This window comes from Neopelma chrysocephalum, unplaced genomic scaffold (genome assembly GCF_003984885.1).
Source record: "Neopelma chrysocephalum unplaced genomic scaffold, ASM398488v2 Primary Assembly neopelma1_86, whole genome shotgun sequence".
NCBI lineage: Eukaryota > Metazoa > Chordata > Aves > Passeriformes > Pipridae > Neopelma > Neopelma chrysocephalum.
In genome coordinates, this window is record NW_020897748.1 from 2,414,614 (window position 1) to 2,428,396 (window position 13,783).

General features: G+C 34.9%; 1 protein-coding gene across 38 annotated transcripts in view; it reads right to left on the bottom strand.

Annotated features, from left to right (window-relative positions):
* The window catches only part of RIMS2 (regulating synaptic membrane exocytosis 2), a 457,577-nt gene that overhangs the window by 356,766 nt on the left and 87,028 nt on the right, over positions 1 to 13,783 (bottom strand). For 29 of the 38 annotated variants that reach the window (XM_027692407.1, XM_027692403.1, XM_027692405.1 and 26 more), the window contains 2 exons: positions 12,166 to 12,376; positions 4,441 to 4,452 (listed from right to left, as the gene is read on the bottom strand). In XM_027692407.1, coding sequence (XP_027548208.1) covers positions 4,441 to 4,452; positions 12,166 to 12,376 — 223 coding nt within the window. The remainder of the gene's footprint in view (positions 1 to 4,440; positions 4,453 to 12,165; positions 12,377 to 13,783) is intronic. The other 9 variants (XM_027692410.1, XM_027692394.1, XM_027692412.1 and 6 more) reach the window with 1 other exon arrangement.

The following is a 13,783-nucleotide window of genomic DNA, read 5'->3' on the forward strand; positions in this document are numbered from 1 at the left end:
CCACTGCTGAATTCATGTCATTTCAGAACTTGTCACTTGAAAACAAACAATTAAAAAACATGAAATGGTGTATCTAAATATCAGATGCCTATAAGAAAACTGTACAGGAACTTTATCAGTTTGAACAATAAAGATAATGACTGGCAAGTGAAGGAACCAGGTTCTCTCCCCTCAGCTGTTTCAAAAACTTCCTAGGTTGCTTATTTATGTGTTTTCTCAAGAATATCAGTGGTTACTTTAAAGTCATGGCCTCCAAGCAAAGGTACAAAGTGTATAATTTCATTTAAATCTCATTTAAATTTGGGATAAAATTCAGTCAAAATTAAAATATTCTACTACTTTTTTATTTCCTACTATTTGCAATGAAGATATATTTTTGCAAAAACTATATCACACTTCCTAGTTCCTCATCTGTCTAATCACACCTTCCATGATTTTCAATTATATGTTCATACAATTTCACTACTCTAGTTAATCGTGTTGCTCATTTTAATAAAGTCATTTGATTATTTATTTAAATGTCAAAATCTAAGTAAAAGGAAGACGATCCTGTGTATCTTCATTTTTTGAAATCATCTTAGTTTCTATCATCCTTAATTGACTCTGGTTTCTCAAAGAAACCTCTACCTCACAGGCACATTTTTACTGAATAATAGTAAGAGAAATGCAGAAAATGCTTTAAAATGTACTTTTGTTTCTGAAAGAAAAAAAATTCCAGAAGATGGAAACAATTCACATTATTTTTCAATTAAAAAAAAAAATCAACTGTTTCCGTCTCAGAGACGATCTTACTCTTTTAATCTTAACATAAATTATTCCTTTCTGGCACATTGGGGGTCTCCATTTTGCAAAAGTACTTATTTATATACTGCGATACCTGACTAATGAAGGTGTGAGATATTCATGAGTCATTACCATGTTCTGTGTGGGAAAAGGCACCGTGAGCTGTATACCCTGAAGTGGTATTAGTGTCAAAGAATCACAGAATGGTTTGGGTTGGAATGGACCTTTAAAACTCATCTAGTCCAATCCCCTGCCATGGGGAGGGACATCTTCAACTAGATCATGTTGCTCAGAGCCCCATCCCATCACCTCTCTGGGCAACCTGTTCTGGTGTTTTACCTCCCTCATTGCAAAAACCTTCTCTCTTATATGCAATATAAATCAACCCTCGTTCAGTTGAAAACCATTATTCCTTGTCCTATTGCAGCAGGCCCTGCTAAAATGTTTGTCCTATCTTTCTTATAGGCCCCCTTTAGGTACTGGAAGGTTGCTCTAAGGTCTCCCTAGAATCTTCTCTTCTCCAGGCTGAACAGCTCCAACTCTGTTAGCCTTTCCTCATAAGATACTTGCTCCAGTTCTCTGATCATCTTGGTGGCTCTCCTCAGGACATGCTTCAACAGGTCCACATCCTTCTTGTGCTGAGGACCCCAGAGCTGGATGCAGCACTCCAGAATATAGTGTAGTAGAAGGACATGTGTGGTGGTTTGGGCTAGGCCTTCCTTGGTGACCAGTTTGTAACCAAGGAAGGGTCCAGATTTACCCAGTATTCCCTACGATTTTTACGTAAGCCAGACTATAAGAAGAGAGGAGGAGAGGCCTTCGCTCTCTTTCCTTCCGGCGGCTTGGAGGTGCAGGTTCCCTGCTGTTGAGTCTGCCGTGTTGGGGAGCGAGGCCTGGCTAGGCCTTGCCGACCTTGGGAGACAGAGGTTGCCGGCGATCGTTCCGGAGCGACTCTCGGTTGTCCCAGGAGAGTAGTGAGATATCTTCTTTGCTAACTCTTTTGTTCTTTAGTTACTAGATCTCGGGCTACTGATTGGGATATATATATATATATATATATATATTTTATTTTAGTTTTGTTCCTTTTCCCCTTCCCCTTTCCCTTTCCCTTGTGAAATTGTATATAAGTGTAAATATATTTATATATATCAGTTTGGTTGTCCTCTCTCTCGTTTTCGTTTTTTTCTTAGTTTTTTTTCTCCCTCTTCTCCCTGAGGTTTTTTTTTGTTGGGGGGGGGGGGACTTCTGGTGGTAAGGTTTGGAGACTTGGCAGGGAGCCAGCTTCAAACCATATCAACATGTAATATAAATTCCCTTCTGTGCATGTTTAACAGTACAGCTACAACACATAACACAGTCAGGATTCATGTTCTAACTCCATTCCCCACCACTATAAATAGCACCAGTAGACTACTGTACAACAGTCCCAATCATTCAACACATGTGCAGTCCCAGCTTTTTCCTACAATCTTAATCTTTATCAAAAGATGTAGCAAGATTTCTACAAGGAACACACAAAAGTATGTTTCTCTAACTCTTCACAGAACTGATTCTTTGAATACATCTCATTTTCCAAATCCATCTTTTTTAACTACCAACAGTCACCAAAACATCCATAGCTTTATCCAGGAGCATTTTCTATTGAACTCGCTGTTCTATGGCTACAAAATATGTAATAGGTCCCTTAAGAAACACTGGAATTCACACCTTCTACACTAACACCGGCAAATGAAGGATAAACAGTAATATTAAGGACTGTCTAGGTGAGTTAATCTAAGGGTAAATGCTATATCCCACCAAATTAAAAAAATACTGTTTATATTGAAGTACCTGTTTTGATGGCATCTGCATTCAATACACCAGGGCTTTTAACCTTACAGTTAGCACTAAAATATCAAGAATAATACCACTACTATCCCTTCTTCACAATATTTGTAGTTGAGAAAAAGTTTACCTAAAATACTTATTGTTTTTTCTGCCTTCATAACTTCTAAAACATCTAATTCAAAATCAGCAGAAACAGACATTACGTAAAGCAACTTGAGCCACTGTCATTATTTACGGAAAAAACCTAACTAGTCGATTAGGTAGGGAAATTCCTCCTTAACATATGTACATGTTAAAACTTGATATAACCTTATTACTGTGACCTTCACACTTTTTTTTTTAATTTATTATTTTCCAGGTGAATTAAGGATTTGACACTGCTCCAATATAGATGAGTACCACACAGACATCAGTTGTTGGATTGACTGGGGGAATACTGTTGGTATACATCAATTACTTCCAGATTATACTGAAAGGGTAAATTCTTCAAGGAGAAAATTGTTCCTTTTATTCATCTTCTTTTTGTACTCTACAGCTACCTCTGTATTCTACAAACTGGTGTTACTTCACTGCTTCACAGCCTTTTAATTGTGAAAAACTCTGATGGCCCAGCCCAAAAGAAAACTATGTAACCCTCTAACATACTGGGCCATATGTGGCCCACCTCAAGTGCCACTTGCCCACTACCAAGGATACATCCTAAATGGTAACAACAGCAAGTGGCTTACAACTTCTGTGTGAAGCAAAGTATTTCTGAACCACACGTGCAAGTTAAATGTGAGCCTTGACACTGCTATCAGCAAGAAAAAATTACATTTATTATAGCAAAAGGCTTTCTCTATATACATTTATGCATTTGAACGCTACAGAATTCCTTTACTTCATCTAATACAGGAACTTATTTGCCAAACACTATGGGACAAGTTGCTTTTGCAATTTCAATTTTTTAGAATACAGTAGAGATATTCATGGAAGAACAGATTTACACTAGCTTATGTAGTTTTCTCAATTCTGTTATTTTAAAAAAATCAGACTTAATTTAGTAAAATATTGAAACATATCCAGGTTTATTCTCAAATTTAGATTTATACTACCTTTTTATAAACATTGCTAAAATAAAATCAGATTAAAATATTTACTGTAGGTGTAATATTATCAAGATAAACAGAATGTCAGTGACATGCATAACATCTAACATTATTTCAAGTTATGCTCAACACAATATGTGCACTACATTTTAGGAAAGCCTACAAACCAGTTTAGAAAATAATTTATGTCAGTGGATAACCGGTGTTACTGGCATATTCCTAAATGTTTAGAAGAAACATATTTTCTTAATATTTACTGGTATATAATTGCATTGTCATTGAAAATCAGAACTGAACTACCATGTCAAAATATTACAAGCTAAAATGTTGAGTGCATACAAATCAATGATACAGAGTGCAAAAATTATTATGATTACTTTATGCCACTTCTACAAAAATACAAATTAATTTTATCACAAAAACATCTACAACACAAATGTTCATTTAATTTTTTTAAACTGTGCACATATCATATTGCAAAAGCAAAGGAAAAGTAGAGGCATGCTCACAGAAGCTGCAAACAGAGAGGAATATCATGCATACTGTTCACAACGACTCACAGATTATTAGTAAGCTATTTGAAAAACAGATAAGCCTTTAATGCCACACATTGCTTTCATTTTAATGACAGTAATTCCCCTTGCCTTCAGTAAGAATTACACCTGTGTAAATGAAAGCAAATATAGGCCAGGAAATGTCTACCATAAAAGAAAAGAACTGTAAACAGAAAAAAGGCTCTAACCACTTTGTCCTCCTGGAGTTCACATCCACGAAAGCAAGAAAGAAAGGACAGAAAAAAAAAAAGAAAAAAAAAAACACAAAGAAGGAAAGAGTCACTTTCATTTCGAAAGCAAGCAGTAGTATTTATTAGTAAAATAAACAAATAAATAGCAAAGGAATTAATATATATCTTTCTGATTTTCCCCAATGGTGAAGTAGATCTAGTGAAAAATAAATAATTTTAATAATTTTCATAATCTTTTCATGGGTGAAATGGAGACAATCTCATATATAAAAAAATATTTATACAAAAAAAATGTTGGGATTCATATCAGAATTACCTTAATAAAACAGGTGGGTCATCTTATCAAAAGGATGCAGCATTTTGCTCTACATTCCTTGGACCCCAGTATGGCAAATAATTAGCATTCATCAACACTTTGCACTTGCAAAGAGTTCAGCAAAATTAAAAATGTTTGTTTACTACAGACAGATAGAGGGTGTGTATAACGGCATAACTGCATGTTAGCCACTCAACAGATCTTTAAAGTCCTGGAGTTCTAAAGCACAAAGAGACAGAAATTGTCACAAGTGTTCACTGCATGTGCTGTCAGATCTATAATATTTATACTTTCTTTTTAATACTCATCAATATTAAACACAAACATTCCTATTAGTTATTTTCCTTGAAGGAATTGTCTTTTTAGCTGCCTAAAATTGTAAATTAAATAATACTTTTGAAAACAAAAATATTCAAAATGTTTTCAGTCAAAACTAAACTCCTTTTTTATGAATCATTAATGGTGATTTTTATCTGGTACCTTAATTTCACATGCCAATACAGAGACTAAATCTAGGCATGGAATTAAGCATATGGCTTTGCTGAAAACACACCAAGAAAGGGTGACAACTTATTTTATAGCTTTGTTGTTTAGATACTTGTATGATATGTAACTTTATAACATGTAATTCTTATAGAAGGTTTAGGTTCCCTCCAATCCTAGAGTTACAAAGAAACAGGAGAGAATACAACAGAGGCCAAACAAGACAGTCAGGCAATAAAACATACAGTATACAAGGAGAAACTGAGGGAGATAGGATTGTTCAGCCTAAAGAAGGCTGGGGTAGGGAAGGGTATGGGAAGAGGGGAACTACTTGCATTCCTTAACTACTTAAAGGTTAGCCATAGGGAACACAAAGACAATCTTCTTGAAGATGCACAGCTAATAGACAAAATACAACAATCAACGCATTGGATTGAACATAAAAAAAAAGAAAATCACAAGAGTCAGTTATCACTTAAATAAGTTGCCCAAAGAGGTTTGAGATTCTCCATCGTAGAAGGGTTTTACAATTCAGTTGAACAAAGTCCTTAAAAACTGTGTGGAGCAGGAGATTGGTCTAGGTAACCTCCATAAATCCCATCTGACCCAATTTATTCTGTCATCCTATGGTCAGTGGCAAAAGATTAAAGTATTTTCAAAGAAGTTATGGGGTTTAATGGTATTCTCAGGTATACAATATTATATCATTTACAATGATATAGTAGATATCACTAGAAACTAAATCACAGAATGTCTGTTATCTGCTCAGCACCAGGTGCTCTGATACTTTTCTAGCAGGACTTCCTGTCCCGCTGCAAGAGTGGCAGTAATGCTCACAGATATTTTACATGGAAACATCTAGTGCCACAGTTTCTCATCCTCACCTCTGAAGAGATATACTCCACTATCCAAGAGGATTATAATCCTGTCATTCACACTTTGATCATAACAGTAACCAAGACTTGGTTCACACAACCGACCTACATTGAATAACCTCCAGGATGAAGAATCTCTTTAGAGAAACAAGCTACAAAATATAAAGATATGTGAAGTTCAAGACAAGCCATCACACTTTACCAAACATCTAAGAATGCCTTCAGTCTCTCAGCTTCCTCCCCACACATTGTCAAACACTCTTGAGCTCATAGCAATACATTGCAAACAATGACATATCTGACCATATGAAAGACAGTCTAGCCAGTCATTTCAATAGCAAAGACATTAGAGAAATTATTCAATTCTGTTCTCAAGGACCTGATGCTACAAAAGCAACAAATCAGTCAGATTTCAGTGGTATTTGTCCTGTTCCACATGAAAATGGAAGCATATTTTAATAGTGGTTTTATGGAGAAAGGCCTTATCTCCATGAGTATTCAGACACACAGAAATACTAGCAAAATTACTGGAATTCCATTCTATACTCAAAATAAATCTAGAATGAGTCAATATCTATAACTTATATTTTTTAAAAAACATCTTCTAGAAGGTCAATCTGGCATCTGACTGCATGAGTCAAAGCCACTCTTTAAGACAGTATTTTCCTCACCTTAAGTGCCTAAAATCATGAATCCGGGTGAAATTATGAGTTCTTCATTGTTTCAGTATCATAATAACCTCTAAGGTTTATGAAAGCTTTGAAGTAGTGAAGAGTTAAAATACATGTAACCTCTGCTGAAATTGAGACCATCATCTGCTGTTTAATGAGATTCGGAAGAGCTATCAAATGAAAATAGTTTCAAATAAATAAAATTAATAACAGAAATAGTTTGTGCAGTTGTCATTTGAAGGGCACGATGGTATCCACATAGTTTGTATTAAAATCACAGGGGTTTTTTGAGCAATCAAGAGAATCCGAGGTATCAATACAGAAATGCAGATTCTGAATGTCAGTTCTGCTAGGTATCAGCTGGCAAGCATAGTTTACAGACTGGAAAGGAGCAACATCTCCTGGCTGAAAATGGTAGTTGTGGCAAGATTTTTAGTCCTATGATTAAATTTGAAGTTTTTAACTCAAGTATTATACTGGGACAGTGCACTACTTCTATACTGTCTTGGCAGAAGCAGGGTCAGCAGCTTGGCCAGGGCCAGGAGCAGAGCACAAAGGATGGTGTGAGGCAGACCATGCTCCCACCTGCAGGGTTGTGTCCCACAGAATGCACCCAAGAGAAACAGGATAGGGCGCACAACTGTAACTAAGGTCAGCAAAGAATCCAGGTCCCCAGCAGGTCCATGGTGATGAGGGAGAGCTGAGGCAATTCGGGAAGCCAAGCTTACAGCTTTGGCTCAGAGAGGGAACCAGACAGGCCAGCAGCACGGCTCAGGCAGGGACCAGGGCTCAGTGCCTGAGCAGCTCCCAGGCAAGGGACTAGGGCTCCCAAGAGGGCTTATTGCAGACCGTCCACACGCAGCTCTTTCCGCAAGGCTGATCCCAGATTACAGCTGCACCATATCAGAGAAGCCAAGTGCCATCAGGAAATGAGTAAGGAAAGCTACTAAGGACCATGAGGTATACCAGCTGAGCTGTAGTCCTGATAAGTTTGGGTATAACTTTCAAAAGAATAAAGAGATTGATCACCTCAAATAAAATGGAGCTGATCACTGCTTAGAGACATCTTAACAGTCATAGACATTCACTATTACATTAACATTGTTCTGATATAATCAGAACCAAATTTCAGATTGGAAGTCTTCAATATGATACAAACTCTATTCTATTCATGGCGAGACTGAGATGGGAAACTAATCCTAATGGTAAGGATAACTTTTACACCCTCCAATTGTGAATTTACAACTTCTGAATGAGAGATTGTCTTTGGAATAATTTAGCAGCTGACTTTCCTTTTTTTCAGAGATACTTGTTCTGAGATACTCCAGAAAGACAAATATAGTTGTAGGTTATCAGGTTTTAGAAGCGTTACACAGACTAAATTGAATAGAAAAAAAACCCACACGTGGTTAGAGAAATCCTTTCCTCAAGTTCGTAATGTCAGCTGTCTCTTGTAGAGAAACGCACAATCAAACCACGTCTTCTAAGGACCAACTTATTTGTAAGCAAATCATTGAGTTTATCTCAAATCCTAGTGACTTTAAAAATCTGATTGTGACAGACTAATTCTTTGGTGCTTGACAATTCTCAACAGAATGGATTATGCATTAGCACAGGCATACTAAAATTCTGCATTGTGACTCCAGACAGATGGTCATATCACAAGAGAACTTCATATTTTGCTGTAAATCAAACATAGCCCCAGAGAAATAATCAAAATGCAAAGCTTTCACTGAACCAGAGGGAGCTGAGAGAAGTTCCCTACTTATACCTAATGTGTTTCCCATGATGTTGCTGAATTCTATAAAACAACTGAAAATCTCCTACTTTCGTTCTTCAAAGACAAAAAAAGAAAGATGTTTCAGTGGATGCAAGTGAAAGCAGGTTGTCAAACACCCTGAAAGAAGGTTTTCAGCATGTATTTAAGTCTTCAGACAAGTATTTTTTTCTTTCTGTACAAGTGAAATGTTGGTTTACTGAACTGGAATTCTGAGCTACTGAAGTTTATATTCAATGTTGTATCTATCTGGAAGCTGCATTTTTCCAATATTTTAGCATTTAAATTTCTCACCTGTATAAACCTCATTCTGCTGTCAGCTGCCTCATTCAATGTGCATTTCCCTATATAAATCAGCATAAAATAAAGAAAAAGAACAGTAGTATATTTTATATATCAGTGGTACTTTTTTCACTAAGAAAAATTGCTGCTTGCTGTCATGTGATTTATTTCAGTTTTAATCAGTCTGAAATTGTTCGTAAACATAACATGACAGTTCAAGGTTCCTTACTCCCATGAAATTTCAGCCCCCATTCTGGCTGAATGCTCCATTCATTAACATAATAAGCTGTACAGAAGCAAAAGTGCCACCATTATCAGTTTTATTTGTTTGATCTAGAAGGAACTCCCACATAATGATAATTTTTCTACAGCTTGAACTGAATGCTAATGCCTATATATTTCAGGCACTGTAGCTAAACTGAAAAAGGAATAAATCACCCAAACATTCTGAGAATCCTAATCTAATGCTCTGACAACAGTCAAAACATTTCCATGGCCTGCTCCTGCTCATGACCATGAACCTTGTAAGCAGTAGTCAGCGTTTTGACCTTTGAAAGAGAAGTGTTCTTACCAATTCTCCATCATCTGAGGTGCATGCTGCTAATACTGGTCTGTACTAAACTATTTAGTAGCTGAATCTGGTGTAAAAGGTATGAGTTTGGCTTGAAAATTGATATTATGAAGAAGATCACAAACAGAAGAAACAGATCCATGAAAGAACATTTCAGACAGTGTAAGAATCTCCTTACATAAGAACATCCAGAGCAGACATATATATAACCTGTCAAAAATGTATACAAACACCAGAGACAGCAAAGTTAAAACAGAAAGTTATTAGAAGCAATTTTTCAAGAAGTTGAAGTTGTATCCATGAAGGAAAACAGAGAAGAATGAATCCTGGTAAATTCTGGTAGACCTAAATAATTTTAATGGAATACTGAGTATAGGCATAAAAGGGAATATAAAGAGGAGACTGCCACAGTCTTTCTGAATTAGATCCTTTATGTTCATATTCATGGTGATTAGAAAGATATTTACTCTAGAATATTATTTTATGAAGAATGAACTGGAATATATACTTTTAACTGATATTTCAGAAAGAGAAGGTAAATAGTGAATCAACAAAAAAACAGTAAAAAATTTTTAAAATGAGATGATATTCAGTGTAAAACATCTCAAGTCTAAAATAACTCAACTGCAATACAGTCTTTCATGGACAAGAAGTATAAAAGGTGGCAAAAATGCCAATTTATTAATTTTTAAGGAGTTTCAGTATTATATCAACTGAAAAATAGACAAATGAGTCTGACACATTAGACAGATTTGTAGAAACCAAAATACAGAATAAAATTAGCAAGCATATGAATAAATTATGATAAAATGTGGAAAAGTAAGAGTGGCTTTAGTAGAGGGAATTTGTGTCTGTTACATGTATTAGAATTCTGCCAAGGAGTCACAGAGAAAGTGAGAAAAGGGGATTTATTCCTACAGCTGAGTTAGAATTACAGACTTTTAAAGAATCTCAGCTGCCATGGAATAAGAGTAAATTCATCCATGAGAAAACTCAGTTAAAGAAAAGACAAGAAGAAAAAGACAGGACTAAATGGTCAGGCTTTTTTTGAGGGAAAGGTATCACCAGTGAAGCCTCACAAGGGATCAGTCTAGAGACACACTGTTCAGCATATTCATAAATTATCTATGATAAAAATGAATGAAACACAGAAAAGCCTCACACTAAATTAGCAACAGTAGTAGAAAAAAATGCCAGTTGAGAAGAGTTTCAGAACAGACTCATAATAGACTGAATGGAGAAGCCGGCTTACAGAAAGACAGATTTAGGTTAGATGGTAAAGAAATCTTTCTGTGGTGAGCATTGTGAAGCAGTGGAGCAAATTACCAAAGAGGCCATGGAAGAATCTCATTGCAAATCTGTCAAGAGACTTCAAACAAATATCTGCCACGTTCACATGCTCCATCCCAAGGAAAGTCTAAACGGTGTATTAGGAAATGAAGCGTTCTCCCTAATGCACTTCTTCTATGTTTGCAAGTATGCAGGCACATAATCAGATGAAATTACTTCAGAAATTATTTTCTCTCTTATTACCGGTAACAATTTAGTTAGTTATAAAAAACAAATAAAAATATGTGAACTTACTGAAGACAAAATTGTTAAATTATCTTAATGAAATCCAAGGCAATTTGAGATACTTACATATAATCTTATTTACATTAATGATCAGGAAATATTATTATATTTTTTATATTTTTATATTTTTTATTATTATATACTTTGTCAATCAAAAACTTCAGTCCATTATTTAAACCTATCTTTCAATATTAGACAAAGAAATACATACCATGCATAACATTGTCTCCTAGCTTCCAAAAGATAATATTTGCTGATTGCATGGTATTTGCAAAGAACAAATTACAGGAAAAAATAGATTTATGGAAAAAAAATATAAAAATATTTTAATAATAAATATTAAAATATTGCATTCTTGTATTGCTTTAAAAAATTGTGTTTCCACAAAAGACTAGCATAATACAGCTGGAGTATTGTCATAAATCTTCTACAAGTATCTGTCAGAATCTGAGAAAGATTCTCTGTATCAGATCTGAACATTATATCTGAAATGTTGAATAAACTGATCTCAAGAGTTTTCTGTGATTACTTCAGTTGTGCTGAATTTTTTACTCTATCATTCAACTTTTTAAAAAACTCAGAATGTGTTTTGCCTATTGTTATACAATAAACACTAGTATATACTAATTGTAACAATGTATGTTAATGCACTTAATTTTTTCCTAAAAATAGTTTGACATTTGCATGCATATGTATATAATAAATATGCATAATATTTGCATATGTATAATAGATAAGAAAGGTTTAAAAGCACAATAGTATATTATATATAATATTCTAACACTAATTTTACCATAATCTTGTGCAGAAGCGCCTGGGCAAGCAAGAGAGAAACAAAGCCTTGCTCTACCTTGTAATAATCAATGTCTCAGTAGATCACTAGATATACTTCCCTGTCTTAAATAGAGACTCTTCCTGCAATCAAAGAATTGTCCTTTCATAAGCTTGTTGGTCAAAAAAGTATACATATTAACTTAAAAGCCGTAATCATAAATCCATCTGCAACTGGAAATTACACGAAATGAGGACAGATGTCTTAAAAGGCCCTGAAGTAGATATCATTACCTCCTTAAAGGAAATCTGTTTCAGTAGTTATGTGATTTGTATGCATAAGCAATGAATAAGAGATGCTGAGTTTAGGAGAAGCTTGTTAAACTCTCATAACTCCATACCTTATTTGACCGTAAAGACACTCTTCCTCCACAACGTGCACAGAATTTAGTTTGGCAATATGAACAGTTATGGCCACAGCCATCAGCAAATTTTGTTTTGTGGCAGATGCCACAGGTTGGGGCATCACCCTTCTGCTCCTGCTGCTGCTGTGATTCTTCACCCATCTTCTTCACTTGCTCCTTATACATTTCAAACTGCTGATGTAATTTTCTGCAGAAGAGAACATACAAATACAAATAAAACACAAATCAGAGTGAAATACTGTAGTAAAGCAAATACATTTAATTTACAATGCTCCAGAAGTGTTACATTCAAGAATTACTTCTTTTTCATTATAACTAAAATCTAGGAGGAAGCTCAGCACTGATAGCATTCAGCTCACAGTCCAGCTGTTACAAAGGGAAGTAACTTTGATTTAGGATGTGACCAGCTGTTTGCTGAAAATACAACAGTAAGAAACAGGTTGAGTGATCAGAGCCCATAGCACTAGACAATAAACTGGTTAATAGCAGGAAAAAAAATCAAATTCATTCTTCCAAGTGTTCTTTTACCTAATTCCACCAGATGCAGATATCTTCTCTTGATTTAGCTTATCTTCATTTATCTAACAATACTGCATAGAATAATGATTCTAAAATGCTTTTTCAATGACTTTTCAATCACCAGGTTCAAGCCCATAATAAGTTACCTCATCTTAACAAGTGATTATAAATCATTTAAGCCATTCATATCATTAGATAGGAACTGCCATCTTATGTAAAATGTAAGGTAGAAGGCTACCTTAGGTGTAAAATCCAGGAACAGTAGTTTAAGACACACACACACATCTACCTTCCATTTGCAGAACTGGAAACAAATGCATATTCAGTGGTCATGTGTGTACAGAATTGCAATGAATCTTTCAGTCATGCTACTTCATTCATATTTCTGAGCCTGCAATTATCAAATCTCCATATATGATAATTAGGTGTCTCACTATGACCAAATTTACAGATTTATTTCATTATCTATAATGGCAGCTTTTTCTCAAAACCCCCATTTCTGAAGGTAAATGATGTTATGGGAAATTTAATTTTCATCGTAAAAAGTCATAATTTTTTAGCTCTCCCAGATTCTGAAAAAGACATAGCAAATTGTAAGAGATTGAAATACAAAGAGAAAGTAAAAAGAACTTTGTCTTCTCTTTTATCCTTGTCATTCAAAGGGGTCTGAACAGTGATTTTTAAATTCATAGCATGGAACTCAACTCACTAATTTTGCTAATAGAGTCTGCACATTTTAGCAAACTAAAAGTTATTAATCTAATTTAAGCAGATTAGTTCCTTGAATAAGATCAAGCAAAACCCCAAGAATGAAGCACTTTCCATGAAACATTAAAAAGGTAACCTAAAAAAAGATACTAAAATCCAAAAGACATTTATTTTTCCTTAGAATTACCCTTCTAGAGATTCTTGAGTTTAGGTTATTAAAAAACACACATGAAGCATAGGATAGAACAAAAAATAACCTGCTAGAAAAAAAACTAAATCCAGAAGACCAACTTCCTTAAGCATAAATATATTCTTTATATAGATCAGATATAAATTAATGATGGAAAACTATTTCATCAGAAGTGTT